The 20,476-nt window shown below is 53.4% G+C and overlaps 1 protein-coding gene across 3 annotated transcripts in view; it reads right to left on the bottom strand.

The window, feature by feature from the left end:
* The window catches only part of Sorcs2 (sortilin related VPS10 domain containing receptor 2), a 383,934-nt gene extending 367,567 nt beyond the window's left edge, over positions 1-16,367 (bottom strand). For all 3 annotated transcript variants that reach the window (XM_057771883.1, XM_057771882.1, XM_057771881.1), the window contains exon 1: positions 15,824-16,367. In XM_057771883.1, the coding sequence (XP_057627866.1) occupies positions 15,824-16,315 (492 nt within the window). In that variant the 5' untranslated portion in view covers positions 16,316-16,367. The remainder of the gene's footprint in view (positions 1-15,823) is intronic.
* Positions 16,368-20,476: the final 4,109 nt, after the last annotated feature.

The following is a 20,476-nucleotide window of genomic DNA, read 5'->3' on the forward strand; positions in this document are numbered from 1 at the left end:
GGCTCCTCTAGGCAGGGGGTTGGGGATTTTCTTTCCTGCAGTAGAATAGGGGCCTTGGTGCAGAATTTATCGCCTTGAGAAAAATATGGAGAAATGTGAGATTTCTTGAACAGAGTCTGCGGCCATGACTCAGCCCTGCCATTGGCCAAGCAGAGTTCTGAGAAGTGCAGCTAGCCACAGCCCACTCAAGGTCCTGGGGTCACCACAGTGTTCGGACTCACGAAGCCCCACTAAGGCTCCACGGCCATGGGCTTCTGGATGGGAACCAACAGGTGGTAAAGGATCAGAGAGCAGCCCTGACAGTAAGGAGGACACCTCATATTCCTGTTTCCCTGGGAGCATGTTCAAGGGGGTCAGGCATCGTCTGCCTGATGCAGACAGGTAGGATGTTCACAGTGGTCACCTGTGAGCCAGCATCAAGTCAGCAACGGGGCCATGGACCCTAGCAGAGGGGTAAGTGTGGCTAGCAGGATCCAGCCTGATGTCATACCTTGAATGTCCTCTCCCTACCACAATTCTATGATGTCATCCTCTGTAAATGCATGCACGTGCACACATACACACACACACACACAGAGAGGACTCCTTACACATTCACTGGGCTTCTGCCTCAGAGCCTCCTCCCCCCAGCTCCTGCCCACCCATGCCCAAGTCACCATGGGCCCCTCCCACTGGGCTGTCACCTCAGGCAGGCAGATACCAACCCAGCCATGTCACCCCCTTGTGTGAAGGGTCTGGCCACGACATCCCTCACAGCTTCACAGATGAATCAGCTGCTCCAACCACATCACTCTCACTGACACACTGACTGTCTGGGTCAAAGGCAAATTAGGCCAAGCCCAGGCATAGCAAAGACTGGCAGACTGGCAGCTCAAAGGGTTCACTGGCACTCCGCTCCCTCCCCAGTCATACCCAACCCTGACCCCACAGGTTGGAAGGGAGCTCAGGAGACAAGAAAAACTAGATTGGGGCTGTCTCAGAACCCACAGAGCAGCTCCAAAGGATGAGGTAGCCAACCACACCTGGCGAACCAGCCCTTCCTGGCTCCAGCATACAGGTCCCTTTCTACCCAGACAGTGGGACAATCAGACCCTCAGAGAAAGCCTAGAGGAGCGAGGTGAGAGACACAAGACCAAGTCTTTCTGGACTGGGGACTGGGGTGACAGTGTGTGAGTGGATGATGGTAGCTCAGCAAGGGTCTTGTACAGGTCCACCAGGTCTGCCAGGCCTGGCCAGTCATATTGCCTAAGGAACAGGACAAAGCTAATGAGGTTAACAGCTTACAGAGGCTGCACAACCAGGAGGATAGTGTGGTCACAGGCAAGTGTGGCTGCAGGGCCACTGAGGCAGGCAGGATGGGCTGACTTTGCAGGAGTAGGTGTCCCCGCCTGTCACCCTTTCCTGGCACACAGACTGTGCGCACTGCTCCTGGCTAGTCTCAGAACCCCCTCCTCTTCCTCAGAAGCTCACAAGCCAGCATGAGATGAGGCCACTCTCCACAGGCTACGTGACAAGACCAAAGAGGGAGGCAGGCGAGACCCACAAAGGCCAGCGTGAAACCCAGGGGAGGTGTGGCCAGGCTTCCAGGATGGAGGCAGAGCCTAGAGCAGTTACCCAATCACCTGCTTTATCTGTCTGTGGGGAATCAGGCAGCAATGCCCATACAATGCTGTCCTCGGCTTAGCAGGTGTCCCAGGCACAGAGCCTCTCAGTGTCTCTTACCCCACCCAGTTAGCAGTGCTGGCTGGGACTGGGAGCAGAGTCACGTGGTGGAGCCCTTGGTGGAGGAAGAACTTGAGTGATGGAGAGCATGGGCAGCAGGGCTGAGGTGGACACCAAGTGACCAGTGTTGGGGTTCACACACTAAGATCTAAGAAAGCACATCCAAGTCGGGGCTTGTGGCTTCATGTGTGCTAAAAAACCCATTGCAGAGCCCTTGCGCAACCTCCCATGCTCTTGTGGGTAGCATCCCAGCCCATCTCTCTCTCTGTCTCTCTCTCTCTCTGTCTCTCTCTCTCTCTGTGTCTCTCTCTGTCTGTCTGTCTCTGTCTGTCTCTGTCTCTGTCTGTCTCTGTCTGTCTCTGTCTCTGTCTCTCTCTCTCTCACACACACACACACACCCTTAAGACTGAATCAATCAAGCCAGGAGGGTCTTGACATCATAGCTCAGGAATCCTTTGAACCAAGTCTGACACACAGTGTGTCTACAGGGCAGGAAAGAGTGGATCAGCCTTGACACTGTTCTTCCTGTCTGGCCATGCTCAAAGTTTCTAGCAAACAGTAGCCCCCACCACCACCACAGGCCTCTGGAAACACAATAGGAAGCAGGGCTTTCCCCTGCCTTGGAAAAGAGGGGCAATAGATCTCCTTGTCTTGCCACATGGACAAACAGCGTCAAACCCCCACAACATCAGCTCACAAGTTTAAGTGGCCAGAACCAAACGCCAAGTTGGAGCAGCCAGGCCAGACAGAGGCCACCCGGTGCCACAGCTTCCTCTATACCAGTGTCTGCCTCCCAGAACCTCGCCCAAGGAAGGACCGGCAAAGCCAGCACCGAGCTGGAGAGCTCAGGGACCCTGTCCCTTATGTCAGCCCCTTCTGCGCGGGGTTTCAGGTTTCCTGGTCACTGCCAGGTCTCTGCTCCGCCTCCAGCGACAGGGAGAGAAATTCTGGCTTGCTCTTAAGAGGTAACATTCCAGCAATGACTCAGATCAGGAAACTTGTGAAAAACCAGATGTCAACGAGAAAGGCTCTCTTCAGAGACAGGCTCTAGAGATGAGTGTTTCATGAGGGGCTGAGGGCCTTTGTCTCACTTAAGTGAGCAACTCCGGAAATGGGAAGAAAATGGAACCACACGAAACCCTGTTTAAGAAGCCAGAAAATTATGATTTCTGGCAACTGTGTGACCAGTCTCTTCCCTGATAGTCCAGGGGTAACAGCACCTTAGTGGATGGAGAAACTGAGGCCCCATACAGGGGAGAGAGCCCTTCCTCAGAGCACAGCCACCAAAGCCACCCTCATCAAGGAGGCCACCAAGAACAGCACAGTCCAGCACATCAGAGCATAGGCAGGAGGTCCCCTAACCCAGGCTGCATGGGGGGGGGGGGGGGTGACAAGCAGAACGGGAGGAGGTAGGAGGGGGTGCAAGCAGGAGGTGCTCAATCATTACCTCTCAGAAGGACACCTCTTCAGCCTTCTAGAAATAGCATTATCAATTCCCAGACACAGAATGAAGCCAAGGCCCCAGAGGTCATGCAGAGGTCATCTGAAGGGCTCCTGCACAGAGGGATCCCCAGACTTTCAAAGCCGGTATCTCCTGGACGCTGACCGCAAGGCGGTGTCCCAGAAGGAACGAGGGTGACTGTTGGGGAATGTTATTTTGAGGTGTATTGCCTCTGCTCATGCTGCATTCGTTTAAATCTGTGAAGTTGTGTTACTGTGCCTGTCTGAAACACCTGATGGGCTAATAAAGAGCTGACTGGCCAATAGCGAGGCAGGAGCAGGGATAGGCAGGGCTGGCAGGCAGAGAGGATAAATAGACGGAGAAACGTGGAGAAGGAGGAAGATAGAACAAAGAGAGGGGCCAATCACTCAGCTACACTGCCAGACACAGAGTGAAAAGGAAAGAAAAGTTACTCAGGAATAGAGAAAGGTAAAAGCCCCGAGGCCAAAGATAAATGGGATAATTTAAGTTAAGAAAAGCGGGCAAGAAACAAGCCAAGCTAAGGCCGGACGTTTATAAGTAGTAATAAGCCTCAGTGTGGTCTACGTGGGAGATGGGTGGTGGGCCCCTCAGAAATTCAAAAGAGTAAAACATTTTAACAGGTGGCTGAGTCGGTAGGCAGTGGAGAAGAAAAGCGACTTAGCAAAGTATTCTGTGGAAGGTCTCTCCCTGCCGCTAACCCTGAGACCTGAATCCTCCCACTTGCTCTTTCCAGAAAGTTCTCCAGCAACTCCACCTTCCCAGTCTCTGATCTCTGTCAACCCTCTTTGTCAAAGGCTAGGCAGCTGTGTCCCCTGGGTTTTCTGCTTGGCTCTGCCTTTCATAAGTGAGATGGGATGAGGACAAGGGCACTGTTTAAACTTCCCAACTTCCTTTGGGAGAGAGAGTTTTCTCTCCTTTGAGCACAATGGCTCCTGGCTGACCTAAACAGGAGGGCCGAGGCTGGTCCAGCAATGGGCACAGCCTGTGCTAAGTCTGACTGCACAGCTTCCAATAGGACCAAGGCAGCTCCTGCCCTCCGGCCTGGCTCGTCTTGAGTAGGACACATACATCTCCATTTCTTAGCTGTTCCCCTTGTGGTGGTGTACCTGGGCCTTGCAGCATAAGATGGAGATTCCTTTGTGCTTACAGAAGCTCAGCAGCTGCGCCTCTGAGCTGGGTCAGTGGTCTCCTGTGGCATCGCATCATAAGCAGACGTTAACTGAGCATCTGCCACGCACTGGAGCACAGCCTCCTCGGAGGCCCAGATCTCCACGATTCCCACCGTTGGCCAGCACCACACCAGCCCAGATCTCCACGATTCCCACCCTTGGCCAGCACCACACCAGCCCAGATCTCCACGATTCCCACCCTTGGCCAGCACCACACCAGCCCAGATCTCCACGATTCCCACCCTTGGCCAGCACCACATAAGCCCAGTTCTCTGTGTGTGTCTCCGTGCAGACTCTTCCAGAGCCATGGCCTTAGCCCAAGAAACAACGTCTTTATTCTCAAGACTACAAAATGAGGCGATTCCTTGCACTAGAAAGTCACAACAGTAGCATCAGGACTAGAGCCGCCATCACTTTAGACAAGTCACGGTAGTCCTGCATCTCAAAAGGCCTTACACTGGTAACAGCTTCAAAATCATGACAGCTCCCACACCTCTTACCAAATGTTTTCAAAGAGATTAGTTGTGTCTTGATAACTTCCTTTATACCTATCCATTTTGCAGTAACTATAAAATCTACATTCCAGGAGAGTCCTTCACAACACTTCTCCAAAAATGAGGTGTGTGGGGTCTATGGTATAGAGAGGTAGGAACCCCCACCCATGCCAAGACAAGGAGTTCACCAAGCCAGGAAACTCAACACTGTGTGCTGGGCTTTCCCCCAGGGCCTGGCTCAGAGGAAGGTGGGTACCCAGAAGCTGCCTCAAATCACAGAGCAGGGTATTTGGATGGCTGGGTTCAAACACCCAAAAGCCCTGTTCGGCCATCAATGATAAATCAGACAACAAACTCCAGCAGGGTTAAGAGGTATTGATGGGAATAAATTGAGAAAAACATAGGGATTTTTATTGAGTGCTTTATTTTTACGGAGTGAAAATTGAATTACTTAGCTGGTCAATGAGGAAGTCAATAGGGAAAAATGCCTAAAAGCTAGGAGGAAGAGAAAGGGGCATGAACTAGAAATGGGATCTGAAGCTTCCACAACACCTGGAGAATACCTCTACCTCAAGATGGTGATGCCCACCTTGACCCGGTACCACACGAGTCCAGCCCTCCATGGTTCCCACCTTGACCCGGTACCACACGAGTCCAGCCCTCCATGGTTCCCACCTTGACCGGGTACCACACGAGTCCAGCCCTCCATGGTTCCCACCCTTGGCCCAACACCACACAAGTCCAGCCCTCCATGGTTCCCACCTTGACCCGGTACCACACAAGTCCAGCCCTCCATGGTTCCCACCTTGACCCGGTACCACACAAGTCCAGCCCTCCATGGTTCCCACCCTTGGCCCAACACCACACCAGCCCAGTTCTGTATCACAAGGTGGCGGATGTAGATTTCCTGAGCTCGCTAACAACCTCTGTTCGGAGTCTCAGAAGCACGCTGGCTCCAGCAACAGCCGCGCCACCCTCCTTCCTGGGCACAGGCAGGCCAAGGCACTCAAGGCTCTCTGAGGATTGCAGACATACACCAACTTGGCAGGTATCAAAATTCAAGGCAGCACAAAAAAGACTTTGATACCATTCAAGTTCATGCTCAATCCAGAAATTAAACAGCCACCCTGTGACCAAGCAGTTCTATTTCCAAGGAAATGCCCAAAGAATCTGAAGCCAGGGTTAAACGAGGTTCTGTGGGTCTGCACTCACAGTTTCAGTCACTCAGCCAAAGGTGGAAACGATCAATCACCCACCGTCAGATGAATGGAAACAAATTCAGTCCATTCAATGGACTAGTATATGCCCCCCCAAAGAGGACACGCTTCCACACGTCACAGCATAGATGAACACAGGACAGGAGGCTAACAAGCCAATCACAGAAGGACAAGATACTGTAGCTCCCGCTCACGTGAGGTCCAGAGCTGTCAAACTCTGAGTGATGACTGCCAGGTCTAGGGGAATTAGCATTTAGTAGAGACAGAGCTTCAGCTGGGGGAACATTCTAGAAATGAAAGGTGGGGATGGTTGCACAGCAACACAAGTGCCCTAATGCCTCTGAGCTCTGAATTTAAAAATAGGCACAATGATTTATGTTATATAACCACAACCCAAATCACAGTAAAGAAAAATAAAAATATTTATTTTTAAAAAATGTTTACATTTCTCATGTTGTATATATGTGCATATGCGAATGCATTTGTGCATGCTGTGGCATGTGTGTGGAGGTCAGAGGCTCTCTTTCTACCATGTGGGTTCCAAGGATCCCACCCTGATTCTTAGGCTTGGCAGCAAGCACCTGCTGAGCCATCTCATTGGTCCCAAAATATTTCTTATATTTTTGAAAGAGAGCGAGAGCTTGTGCTCGGTACTAATGAAATTCAAATCGTGCTTGGGATGAGTGTGTCCAGCAAGCCCTGAAGACAACTGCATGTGTATTGGTCACAGCCGTAAACGATATGGTAGTATCATCTATACAATGAGGGGGCACAGGCTGCCGGATGTGGCGGTTCTAAGGAGCTGCGGTTATTCATTTTTTTTTTTTTGTCCCTAATCCAGCGCTCTCTGCAAACAGAGAAGAATGCTACAGTAAAGTCAAGCTACATCAGAGGCAGAGGCAGGAGGCGACCCTCACTGGCAGAGGCCCCTCTCCTCTGAGCCTTGGCAACAGTATCTATTCCAATACTTCACAAAACATGCAAGGGCAAGAAAACTCCAAAAGAACTCTCGGACTTCAGATTGATCTACACGGGAGCCTGCACTTGACCTGGCTCTTTTCTTGCTCTCGTTTGAACTCGATTTATCCATGAACATCAGGAAATGGCGTGCGCAAGAGACACGCTGTGCTCAAGTTGAGGCTAGCTCAACGCTGGAGCAAATCGTCTGCTTCTGCTAGAAAATTAGTAAGGAAGGAGAGTGCTGTTATTTTAAGATCTTCGAGCTGGTGTGAGGAGAAACTAATTAAATGATTGTAATTTTCTGTGCAAATAAGCAACCAACTGCTACAGAAGCACAAACTAGGAAGGGGCTTTTCCACCTTCAAAGAATGGGGGACTTTTTATTTCTTATTCCTAGCTTTCCAGGGTCTGTGCTCCCTCAGGTAGCCCTCAGGCAATGTTCAAATGATGAATGCAGCTTAATTGGATTCAGGATGATGAGCACTCTGTGGACTGCAAAGTGTCAGCGATCCGACGGTGTCGTGGAGAAGGCCCAGTGTCCGCCATCACCCAGCACCTACACAGGTTGGGAGTTAGATGTCTGTGTCTTCAGTTTCCCGTCTTGTGGGGCAGGTCCAGGAAGACCTGTGATTGCATGAACCTGCTGTGTGGTAGCCTACCCATCCCCACCATCATGTGACTTCTTTCACACCCAGAATCCAGCTCACACTCACACGAAACCCTGAAAGGATTTCCCATAGTCAAAGCAGCCACGAAATGATCCAATACAAGTGTGCACCCTGCTGATGCCCATAATGCCCAGGCCAAAGCCCAACCTAACACACATAGATTTTATCCACATTTTACAGCCTAGAAGTCCTGGGGGCAGCGCACAGTCCTGCTCCCTACACCCCCAGAGGGAAGATAAAGGCCCTGAGCAGCAGTCCTAGTGACATTACACCCTCAGGGCTCAGTCTCCCTTGGTGACTCCCGAAGCACCCAAAGAGGGCCTTCAAGATGATGAAGCATAAGTGGACCCCTTGCAAGGGTTGATAAGAAATCTCCCCCCCCTTAGAGTACGGGCCCAAGAGAGCTCCAACCAGATGGCAGCCTGTAAGCTCAGGCGCCCATGAAGGCACCCAGCTGGTTTTCCAGGCGCTCCAACTCGCTCCTTTACATCACCCGCTGGCAAGTCCTGGCCTGACTGGAAACTCATCAGCATGGAGTAACGGCAACTCTGGAGAGGCCTGTGCAAGTCACAGGCTGCGCTCTAACCCTGCAGGGGTGCACGGACGAGCTAATTTATGGGGGTGCGCGGATGAACTAATTTATGACCTCTTTAGAATGCGCTCTGGAACCTTCTGCAACTGCAGACTAAAGAGGCCCTTCATTAAAGCAGAAGTGGGTGTGTGAAGTGTGTCAGGAACTTTGCTGAAGGGCTGTCCTGGCACCTCCGTGCCAGGCTCCCTGGTGGCAGCTGTCGCTCTTCTCTGCCTGTGAACTCCCCAGGCTTCTCAGCTCTTCGCCTCCCTTTGGTCTCGATATCCCCGCTTTCCCAGGCTCCACCTCGGATCGGGTGAGGCTCTTCTCCTTGTTCTTCAGACTGGTTCCCTCTGCACCTCCTCCAGGAAGTCCTACCAAATTCTCCCGTCCACAAGTTCACACAGCCCTGAGGACACTCTAGGCAGAATTCTGTCCCCACACAGCATCTCACCAGGCAAGGTCTTTGCTTCCCTGGGCTCCGTGCTGTGGCCCTGGTAGTTAACCCTGCCAGGAACACGAGAAATGCTTAGCAAATATTAGCTGAGTCCACAGCTCCTTGGAGCTGGGGCCTACACTGTTGCTAGAAAAGAAAGAACAAAGAAGTGATGTCCAAGGTCTTGGGAAACCGCAAAGTAGAAGAGAGCATTGACAACATGGCTAGGCCCCATCCATGCTGCCCGGGCTCCACAGGTACCCAGGCCCATCTACCAGCCTGACACATGAACAGTTATCCATACTTTACCAACTAAAAGCAGGCTCAGAGATGTCCTGTCCTCCCCCAAGTAGAACAGCAGGATCAGGGTGAGCCTGGCTGGGCCGGATGCTGGAGTCCACACTGGGGCCTTGGGGCACTGAGGCTTGCACCTACAGCAGCCTTAAGAGGGAACAGTTGTTGGGCGGTGGTGGTGCACGCCTTTATCGCAGCACTCGGGAGGCAGAGGCAGGCGGATCTCTGTGAGTTAGAGGCCAATATGGTCTACAAGAGCTAGTTCCAAGACAGCTAGGGCTGTTAACACAGAGAAACCCTGTCTCAAAAAAAAAAAAAAAAAAAAAAAAAAAAAGAAAAGAAAGGGGGAGCTGTGTGTGCCAGCACTAGGCCTTGCAAGTCCTCCCACTCCTCAGTCCTGCTCACCACATCTCTATGAATAAATTAAATGTATGCATAGAGTCCATAGTTGCTAGTGATTTGGAAATCACCCGGCACTGCTGCTCATGTTACAGATAAAGAAACTGAGACCCAAGAAAGCATGGGTGCATGGGTAAACACTTTCAGCAGGGACAGGTACTGGAGGTGTGAGCTTCTGACTGAGCGTGGAGAGGAATGAAAGCCCAGAGTTAATGGGGAGACAAGCGGACATCCTGGAGGACAGGGCAGGGTTCCCCAAGGTCAGAGACTGAGAACCCACCACACAGGGGTTCACACTAGTGACTACACCCCCATTCTCCCACTCATGCTGACACATGCCATGAGCCCCACCTGGCACACAGGAGCTAAATGAAGAGCCCTTCATTCAGCCCAGTCCAACACACACACACACACACACACACACACACACACACGCAGATACACACATGGAGACACATACATAGACTCACACACAGCACATAGACTCACACACACACAAATGTGCACACACACACAGAGAGAGAGACACGCACACGCACGCACACACACACACACACACACACACACAGAGAGGTGGGTCTTCTGGACTCTGGGTCTCCCTGTAGAGAACTAAGCAGGACAGGACCTTGGGGTCTGTCTACAGGAGGTACTAGGAGAGTGACACCAAGCACCATTAGGGACCCTGAGAAGCATCAAGAACAGATCAGCCCTGAGGGGCCCAGAGAAGGTGACTCAAACTGCAAGAGAACCTTGGTCCACAGTGACACCACATCCTTGACATTGGGGGAGAACGCAGAGGAAGACAGCTGTCAGCCTCCAGTCAGAAAAGGTGCCCAATGGGGACATTAGAAGTGGGCGGTGCCACCAGAGCCAAGAGTCTCTGTCAGACCCCAGCGGGGAAGATCCCTGAAAGAGCTCCTGGCTCAGGTGGAATGCACTGGGAAGGGGTCTGCAGCCCCTCCAGTCTCAAACGCCCCCTCCCATCCAGGCCTCCACTGCTCCCCACACGTAGCTCACTGACGTGGTTGTTGACTTCATTTTCCTCAGACGCCACCACAACTGAGAGGAACTGCAGGCCCTGGGGTTCTTGCAGCACTCCCCCAGACATCAAATGCTTACACGGAAAGATGTCATCACAAGGACTGAAAAGCCTTTCCTGAGTGTCAGCCTGGGCCCAAAGAAAAATTTAGCCTGCCTCCCCTGCCCTCAAGAATGGCTCCCAGTGTCACCAGAGACGCTCCCCACCCCCTACCCCCCCACCCACCTCCCCCGCTCTGGTGTGTGATCAGCACCTGTGATCCCTCCATATAATGACACTCTGCATAGCACAGAACCCAGGACACCCTCAGCACGGGACCCTGGAACACCCTCAGCATAGATCAGGAGGCCCCCAGAGTGTGCACCTGTGGTTTGCCCCTATAGATTCTGTGTCACGGCACACTGCTCTGTGACTGCCGCCTGTCACATGGCACAGGCATCTCTGTCTCTCTCCTCATTCTTCATCCAGACACTAGACTTAAGGTCCTGACAGGGTTGCATGCCAGTGGTGAGCTCCTGACAGCCCGTGTGACAGACACTCAACATCAGCCACAGCATCCTTGGTCTCGGTCTCACTTGGGTGGTCACTGGACACCTCTGTAGTGGCTGCAAGGACAAATACTCAGTGCCCACAGGCTGTCAGCCTCAGCGTCCATGGGAAGCTAGACCTCTGCTCCAGCCCAGAGCAAAGGGATTGTGGCTCCCCGGAGTCCTGTACTTAGGAACTTGCAAATGCTTGGGAGTCACTCAGATGCTTCTACCTGGACACAGCAAAACCACAGCTGAAGAAAGCAAGGCTCTAAATTAGATTTGTGCCAGGAAAGGACCCACTCATTTTGGAGACTGACCTGGAGCCTCAGAGCCCAGCACTGAAGACCATGAGAGGCTGACAGGAAATCATTCATCCTTACCTGGACGCCTCCCTCAGGCTCAATCTCCCCAGAACAGCCCAGGCACAACCCAAACAGTACAGAGTCCCACTAGCCTCAACCCTGTACCCCTCCTACGGCCTTTCTGGCCACACCCGGGCTGGGTATCATGCTGACTTCTGGCTACATGCCATGCTCTGAGCTATGCATTTCATGTAGAAAATCTGACTCTTGCCCAGCCAAGTCTCCCTTTCCATGGTAAAGACGGAGGCCCAGAGCATCCCCTCCATCTATCCTAGGATCCCAGACCTGAGACACATGCAGCCCAGCAGGCTCCAGAGCTTATTTATCCGCCAACCCAACACTGCCATGGCCTCCTCAGTTACACATCCGGGGGACATGGGCAAACTTTACTCTCCTCCCAGCTTCTCTCCTCAGGCTTCTGCTCCCACACAAGGCATCCAGTGTCTCTACAGGGCACTTGTGACCTTCAAATTCCTACCTCACAGGTCTTGCTTGGGCTGTCCCTACTGCTAGAACATTCTCCCTCTCTCATCTGCTCCCCCCACTCATGCTTTGAGCCGGGCCTTAGGCCACCTCTTCTGTGCTATCCTCCCTTCTCATATCTGCCAGTTTACGGCCATCTCATCTCTCCCACCAGATGACTCTGAGGTCCAGGTGTGACTTTCCGAGGATGACAAAGGGGTCCAAACTGTGTCAGCCCCTTCCCCGAAGTCCTTCAATTGAAGTCCTAATCCGGGACCTCCAAACTTGAGTAGCTCTGGAGTAGGGCTTCTAACAGTGATTCCATTATAACGAGTCTGACAAGGTAGCCTTATAACCCAATACCAGTATAACCAATACTGGTGTCCCAATTGGAAGGAATGGTCCCATCCCAGGTGCAAGCACAAAGGGACAAAAGGAGTCTGCTGTCCTGGGGCCCATGCTATCATGGTCCTTTGTCACAAAGCTAGAGCAAACTAATCCACCTGCCCTCAAGGAATCTGACCTGCAGCAGGGGTCATGACCAAATTCCTATACAACTCAGGCATAGGCCATGATACCTCTATTCAAGAAATGGAGGCGGGTAGCCTGCCTTTGACCTCCCAACAGAGAACCCACATTCTGACCCACCTTGGGCTCTATGTATTTATACGAAATGACACAGGTAGGAAGTCCAACCAGATGCCTGGGGTGGAGTGTGCTTAATTTGCCCAGAAATACCTGTGAACACTCATCACTCCTACTGGGAGACACAGCACGGGGTGATCAGGCAGGGTGGAGGTAAACCATCAGTCTGAGGTACAGATATGGGACCTGGCTGTGGGAAGCTCATGTCCAAGTTGGACCATTAGTCAAAGTTGCAATGCAAGTGCCTTGTGGGAAGGAACTTGGGGGAGCTGTGCTTGGTTAAAGTTAGCAATCCCCCAAAAAACAGTACCTCATACTCCTACCAGGCTAACAAGAAACTGCCAACATCAGATGGAGCCCAGCACTGTGCTCTATTTCCTGCCTTCGTACAACCTCACTGGCTCCAAGGGCAGTGTGGAGACGCAGGGCCTTGTGTGCACAGGCCAATCTGGGTCTCTCAAAAGGCAACCGTGGTCGGTTTCCATGAAGCATTCATCTCGCATACAACAATGTGTTGCCACAGATAAACGTCAGCTGGAGAGGCCCTGTTTGAACTTCCAAGCGAATCCCTGTCCCTATCTCCATGGGAGCTGGAAGAATCGAGGAAAACTCACATATGTTCCCTGAGCTGCAGTGACAGGGACTGTCTGGGAACCAGCTTGAGTCCCGCAATCCCTCAGCCCATCCCTTAGCGGGATCCGCTCTAATGCCATTTCTGAAGTGCCTGTGCCCCTCCCCCAGCACTCTCCTTTTGAAAAAAGCATCTGACAGGAGAAAGCCAAGGCTCTGCCGTGGACCACATCCGCAGAGGGCAGGAGCGAGCAGCAGAAGGCAACTTCATAAAGACAGCACTTAGCAAAGAGTCCCTCGGTCTGCTCCAGTCTCCTGTAAGCTCACAGAGGTGGGGCTTTGAGCAAGAGGTCCAGTCAGTTGCCAAGTGCTGCCTCTCATCTTTGTCCCTGCCACTGCACCTTGAGCATGGAGGGAGCGGGGCACTTCTAAGATACTTCATGCGTCAAGAATGTGCTGTGGCCGGGCGGTAGTGGCGCACGCCTTTAATCCCAGCACTCGGGAGGCAGAGGCAGGCGGATCTCTGGGAGTTCGAGGCCAGCCTGGTCTACAAGAGCTAGTTCCAGGACAGGCACCAAAGCTACAGAGAAACCCTGTCTTGAAAAACTAAAAAAAAAAAAGAATGTGCTGTGTACAATCAGATCTGAGAGGGCCACGTCTAAAGGGCCCAGGTTACTGGGGCAGCTCTCAGAGGCGGCCCTCACTCATCTTTTTTTATTCCTGGGTTTTCTCGGGCAAGGTAAACCTCTGAGCACATCTCCAGCCACGGGTGGCCAGGTTTTCTGGAAAGAATCCCATCCTGTCTTCCTTATGGTCCCGGGCTGAGTGCAGTGAGGGAGGAGAAGAGAGAAGGGTCGAGTCAGATGCCCAGGCACTGTTTCCATGTGGTCCCACACACATTCAGCTAGATGTCGTCTAAGGGCCAGGCTGTGTCCACGTCTGACACCTGCCCGTCATAATGGCTCCAGAAGAGCGTCCCTCAAGTCTCCTTCCCAGTTCTTTGGTCAGTCATTCTCCATCCTCAACTCTCCAAGGAGGTCACTCTGGGGCCAGGCTCTGAGCCTAGAAGGGGTTCAGTTGGACACAAACCCATCCTAGAGGCAGCTGGTCCTCTCTCCTGTGGATCCTTCACCCCCACCCACCCAGTGTCTCACTCTCTTCTTGCATGCCCTCTTCCCAAGAAGCTAAGCAACAGAGTGGCAAGAGTAAGCTAGTTGGATCATCAGTCTCAACACTCCAAACGCATGGAGCTTACTCTCAGTGAGTTTCTGTTCCTTTCCGTCCTTGGTTTCTTGGCTGCCTTTCTGTCCTGAAGAATAGCCTAAGGCACAGAGGATACAGTTTATCTTCAGGTACAGCCAGTCCTGAGATGCTGGGACCAGTGACATACCTAGAGTCGAAGGACGTGCTCCAGTTCAGGTGAGAAGGACAGCAGAACACCTCCACACCCTTCTTGGGAGAAGCCCCCCCGCCCCCCCCCCTCCCCGCCTTCCCTAATTCACTCTGATCAGCGCCCTAACTGCCCCCTGCTGGCCAGCTGCAGTCACAGCACTAGCTCTGCCCTCTGAGGGCTGCTAGTCTTCCCGGAGTTGCGGTTCACAAGGGGCCAGTGAAGGCACCTGCATCCTCCACAGTGAGCCAGTGGGGGAGGGGCCAGCAGGACTGGGCTTTGGGCCAGCCAAGGCCACATGGTTGTCCCTTCTCCAGCACAAATGGAAGCCTCCTAATAGTCACCAAGAGTGCTAGGAGACAGGACAGGGGTAAAACTGTCTGCAGCCCCCGACGTCCAAAAGAGGAGACCCCTCCCAATCCACCCCCAGTACATGCAGGGACTTTGGTCCTATGTATTTCCCCCCAAACTTGGAAGATAAAGAGAAGAGGTGGAGTTAGTTACTGGGGGTGGGGGTGGGCAAGTGGAAAGTGTGAGTGGACAGTGGACAGGCCACTGACGAGAGATTTCTAGCTCCCCTTCATGAAAACACACTTCCCTGAATAGCACAAACTTGCAAACTGGTGTGCATACACCTGGGACAGCCCAGAGGGGACAGAGGGACTATGATCTTTAACCAGGAACAACAAAGCCCCTGAGGTGCACTACCAAAACAGGAATGGGTCTAGTTCCTAGATCTGGTTGTGTTAGAGGGTGAACGATTTTGGAGCTCTCCATCCAGAGGGAGAGGTGTGGGAGAAAGGCAGAGAGTTGGCACCCTGTGCTGAAGACCTCACGACGTTAAATAACGTTAAACACCCCTAAGTCCCGGCGGACCAAAGACACGACGAGGAACAATCCTAGAATTAAGAGTCTTAGAACAGGGCATGAAACTGACAGGGATATCCTGGACCCCCAAAATCAGCGTAGATCTGGGTCGTAAGGACTCCAGAGCCAGCAGTTCCAGAGGTGCACGCTGGAGCCTCTGGGTGCAGTGCAGTGTGTGGGTGACCCACCATCCACGCCGCACAGAGTCAGGTGGCCCTCAAGGACCTGGAGTCATGCTGCCCGGATCCGAAAGACTCTAAGGACTTCCCCATAGCCCAGATTTAGAAGCCAAGGATGCTTGGGATCCCCAGATCTCCGGGAATGCCACATGAGCGAGACCGAGTCTCACAAATTTGAGTACCCTTCCAAAAGTACCCATAGCCAAAAGCCAGTAGGGGCGCCGCCGAGGTGACACGAGTCCCCCAAGTCGTCAAGAATGCCCATCAGGGATGACCGCGGGTGGTCCGGAAGTAGGGGTCTGTGGTGGTCTCCCTGAGTATCTAGAGGTGTCCCGGCAGGGCAGGGGGCGCGCGGAGGTCACTTACGCTGCTGTTCTCTCCTGTCCAGTGCACCATTGCCTGATTGTGTGTCGCGTCCCCCTTGAGCACGAACGACGTGCTGATGAGCGAGACCTGTACGCGCGAGGCAGAACTGGCCACCGGCGCCGCCCGCGCCCTGCGCCCCTTGCCCGGAGCTGGGACTCCATCTGGGCTGGGACCCGAAGCAAGACCCGGACCATGACCCGGAGCGCTGGGCTCGGATCCTCGTGTCTGAGGATCCTCGCGATTTCCGGACTTCGGGCGTCCCGCGTGCAGCAGCCGAGTGACCTGCACGCTGGAACCCAGGCTCCCGGACTGAGGGGAGCGCCCCGCCGCCCCACAAGCAGCCACCAGCACTAGCAGCAGCAGCGGCAGCGGCAGAGGCAGCGGCAGCGGCCACAAGCGCGGCCAGCGCGGCGGCGGCGGAGCATGGGAGCTCGGGGCCAGCACGGTGAGGCCAGGACGTTTCGGGGCGCTTGGGGTTCCCCGGTGCGCCATGGTCGCCGGTAAGCAGCGGCGGTGCGGTGCGGGCGACACCGCGGCCGGGAGAGCGGGAGGGCGCTGGGAGCTGGAGCAAGAGCGCAGAGAAAGGAGCCGGGAGGGAGGGAGCGCGGGAGGAGGGGACTCAAAGCCGCCACGCAGTCAAGGGAACACCGCCACCTGCCGGCTGCGCGCGAGCCACCACAGCTTTGGGCCGGGCCAGACCAGGATGTCCTGAGCGCAGTAACACCTCCAAGACCCCCTTCCTTCCCTCACAGTGACTCCCAAGCTCACCCTAGAACCTTCTCTTTCTCCTTCTTTCCATTCTCCCTGCCTTTCTCGGGAGGTTATGGAACCTCTACACTTGGCCAGCCAGAGTTCCAGGCACTTGGGGCACAACGGGGTGCAACAAAGAAAGACAGGCCACACCCAAGTAGCCTGGTTAGAGGCCAAACAACTTCAGAGCTGCCCATCAGCAAAAGTAGTGAAAGCGCCTCCTCTGGGCGCTTTTGGAGAGGTTCGGGGGGGGATGCCTGAGAGTCACAAAAACCAGGGATGCTCCAAGCAGTTCACAGTTAAGAACTGTGCAGGAGCCTTGGGGTGTCACCCCAAGACCAACGCTGTATCTCAGGCACGGGCTTTATCTCCCACCCCCAGGGGGAGCCCCTGAGCAGAAGACTACACCTGTGTAGGGTATCCAGGCGAGAAGGACAGAGAGAGGTCCCAGCCAGATGGTACAGACCACCACAGAGCACATAGAAACTAGATCCAGAGCCCACTAAGTTTCCAGTCAAAGTCACTTGGCCGCTTTCATTTCTTGTTTATGAAAACAGTCATCATTACCATCCCCTCTGCCATCCAGACCGGCTTATGAGAGCATAAAGCAGGAGCCCTCCAAACAAGGCCAGGAGTACAGGTGAGCCTTGCCTCCTCTCTTCTCCAGCTCGGGTCCGGGTCACACCACACTGCCTGCTGGGTCTCTTCACTCCGGAGAACCAAGACGAGTGGAGGACAAAACCCCAGCAAACTCTGAGCTTGCTGCCAAGGTTGGTGCTCCAGTGCCCTCTCCAGGAGTTCCTGAGCAGCAGGGGCCACTTGGTCAGGGCTGCCCCTGGGCCCTGGGCTGAGCGGGACTGGAGCCCCTGCCAGGTGTCCAAAAAGGCCTTCTCCTGTGGAATGTGCCCAGGCTACACCCTGATGTCAACTTCCAACCTGAAAATTTCAGGAACTGACACCCAAAGCCAAGCAAGGAGGGAGGTCGCACAGCAAGGCAGCATTTGGTCTCACAAGGAAAGGCCGGTGAAGCCTGTCAGTGTGGGGAGGAACGGGGTGGGGAGGGATGGGAAGCTAGGAGGAAGTGCCGCTGACTCCCATGGGGTCTTTCCCAGCTGGGAGAAGGGGGCTCCAAGTCACAACTATAAGCCACCATTTCTGTAGTCTCCTCCAACTTTGGCTAAGTTTGGCTTTATTGTATTTTAATATTTTGGAAAGCTTCTAAGTAATAACAGCCTCAGACTATTGCAGACAATTGAACACCTACTATGTGTTGGACATTTTCTTGGGGTGCTCTGTACCTGATAAGTTGCCACTGCAAGTTGTCATATGCCACCTCATGACCAGGACAGTTAGTGGATAGAACTGTCTCCATTTACAAGTGAGAAAACACTCAGTTTAGTTGCAGCCTGAAGTCTCCTGGCCAGTGCATGTCAGGGGCCAGATTCCAACCCGGGTGCTCTGGTCCAAGATGGCGTCCTTTGTACCACCCATACCTCTTATCACCTGGCAATGGGGTTCTGGAATACTACTCCATTCAGGAACTCAACTCCGGGAGGACGAAGCCAGCGAGGGGCAGGGGACAGGGATGGAAGCCACTACTGGCCATCACTGCCTATCCGAGACTCAGGTCACAGAGACTTGGTCAAGGCCCCCCATGAAGAGACAAGACTATCCAGGCCTGGAATACAGGTGTGATGCCCTGCCAGGGATCTTTCTAGAACAATCTATCATCTTTGCTCCAGTGAGGTTACAGGAATTTCAGACTATGGCTGGTTCATCTCTTCCATGAACCCAGAGCCCAAAGCTATTGGGATCACCCAGTTTGCAGCTACCGCTGGATCCACGGACTCTGATGAAGGCGAGGAGGCTGGGGCCCAGCAGGATGGACAGATGCTAACTAGCTTAGCTACTAGCTGGCACCCAGGAAAAAAAGAAAGTTGCTGTGTAATGAAGGGTGAAGGGAGCAGGAGTGGGGGATGCCCCACTTATTTTGAAGTAACATAGACCTGTCAACCAAGGAAGTGAGTGTCAAGAGGGAGCCAGCCACAGCCACCACGGGTGCCCGTTCTGGCAGAGGGAAGAAGCTCTTGAGCGGTGATCCCACTGGCATGCCCAGGAGTAGCTCAATTGGTATTCAGAGACAGAGAGTGCGGCTGGAGTGTTTGAAAAAGGGGAGTGAGATTATTGCTTTTTTTATAGCAGCCATCCTGGCAATGAGGACAGGCACAGAGACCCAGAGGCAACTCCCCCAGACGGCTAGGGAGAGAACGGCTAGGGTGCTGGAACAGAGGAGAGAATAGAGGTAATCTCTGCTGACCTGTCACCCCACTTCCAGGCACTTCCCACTTCCTTGCATTCACCTTCCTCAGAGACCCAGAACAAAGACTTGGGGGCACAGAGATCCAAGAGAGTGATGTAGGGAAAGTGGGGACGGTGGAGAGAAGTGGCTGACCGCCTCTAGGTATCACATTTGAGTCTCCGGCTACAGTGAGGAGGGAGCACCGTCGGCAATGCATGCCAGGGTGGCCAGAGGCTCAGCAGACATGGGGATGTGAGGCCCATAGGGGTGCCTTTCATGAAGCCTAGCAGCAGCCTCTGGATCCAGGCTTGCACAAGAACTATGATTCAGAACCGGCCCTCCAAGGGAATCAGAAAACCGCAATCCTCTTCAGGGTTGTAAAGCTCCTGGTATTTAAAATACAGAGGTCCTGAGATAAAGCCTCAGACACCCTCCCCAGCAGCTCTGCTCCCTGCTCCATGCCCCAGAGAGGACCAAAGGTTGATCCTGCTCCTTGGACCTCACAGCCTCACAGACAGTGACACTAGGCAGATGCTCCAAGGGAAGGTTCTGGGAGTCAGTGCCATGATGACCCCAGGATTTGTCCTGAATGTCCACTGTAGGCCATCCTGGCTCCAGGTGGACTCGCTCACAAAATTCACACATCACAGACAATGGGAAGTGTGTCCATAGGAAGCTCCTATGGGTCACAGCAGGGGACCCTGATAATTCAGTGTCCTGCTTCTCCAGGGACCGCACCTGGTCCTCCGATGTCTCAGCTGTCAAACAGTCCAGCCTGTCTGGACCTTGTGCTTCTCAAAATGCAGTGCCCGGGCGAGCATGTGCTATGTTCTCAGAGAACTGGTGAAGAAGGCAGGCTCCTAGCCCCACCCAGATCCAGAAAAACCTGAAGACCCCAAGTGTGACCCCGGGCCTAGGTCTAAGCACATACTCCGGTAGATCTCATATATCCCAAACTTGAAAGCCAACCCTATCTCAGTGTCCCAGTCTACATTTTAGATTTCCCTGGGAAACTTGAGGAACATTGCAACACCTGGGTCTCACTCCTAGCCTCACGTTTTCTGAGGTTGGAACCGCAGCACTCAGTCATCTTAAGCTCTTATGGTGATCTTATTGTGCCTCCAGTACAGACAATTGTCCCTACCATTTCCCCCCAGTGCTGGATGGAGCCCACAGCTTCGCACACGCCAGACAATTCAACCCTGAGCGATGACAATGACTTCCTTTCTTCTCCTTCTCCTTCTTCTTCTTCTCCTTCTCCTCTTCCTCCCTCTCCTCTTCCTCCTCCTCTTCCTCCTCCTCCTCTTCCTCTTCCTTCTCCCCCTCTTCCTTCTTCATCTTCTTTTGAGACAGGGTCTGGACCTCACTATGTAAGAATGCCTCAAACTCATAGTGATCCACCTCTCTCAGACTCCAAAGAACTGGAATCAAATGCATGTACCACCACGACTGGTTCCACTGACGGACTTTTATAAGAAGTCAAGAGAGATGGGGGTGACAGTGCAGGTCTAAGGTCTATCTGGGCTACATAGAAAGAACCAACCATCCACCCCAAAAAAACTAAAAAGGGGGTAGAAAATAGAGAAAGGGGGAGAAAACAAGAG

The sequence above is a fragment of the Chionomys nivalis genome, chromosome 6, assembly GCF_950005125.1.
Source record: "Chionomys nivalis chromosome 6, mChiNiv1.1, whole genome shotgun sequence".
In the NCBI taxonomy this organism is placed as follows: domain Eukaryota; kingdom Metazoa; phylum Chordata; class Mammalia; order Rodentia; family Cricetidae; genus Chionomys; species Chionomys nivalis.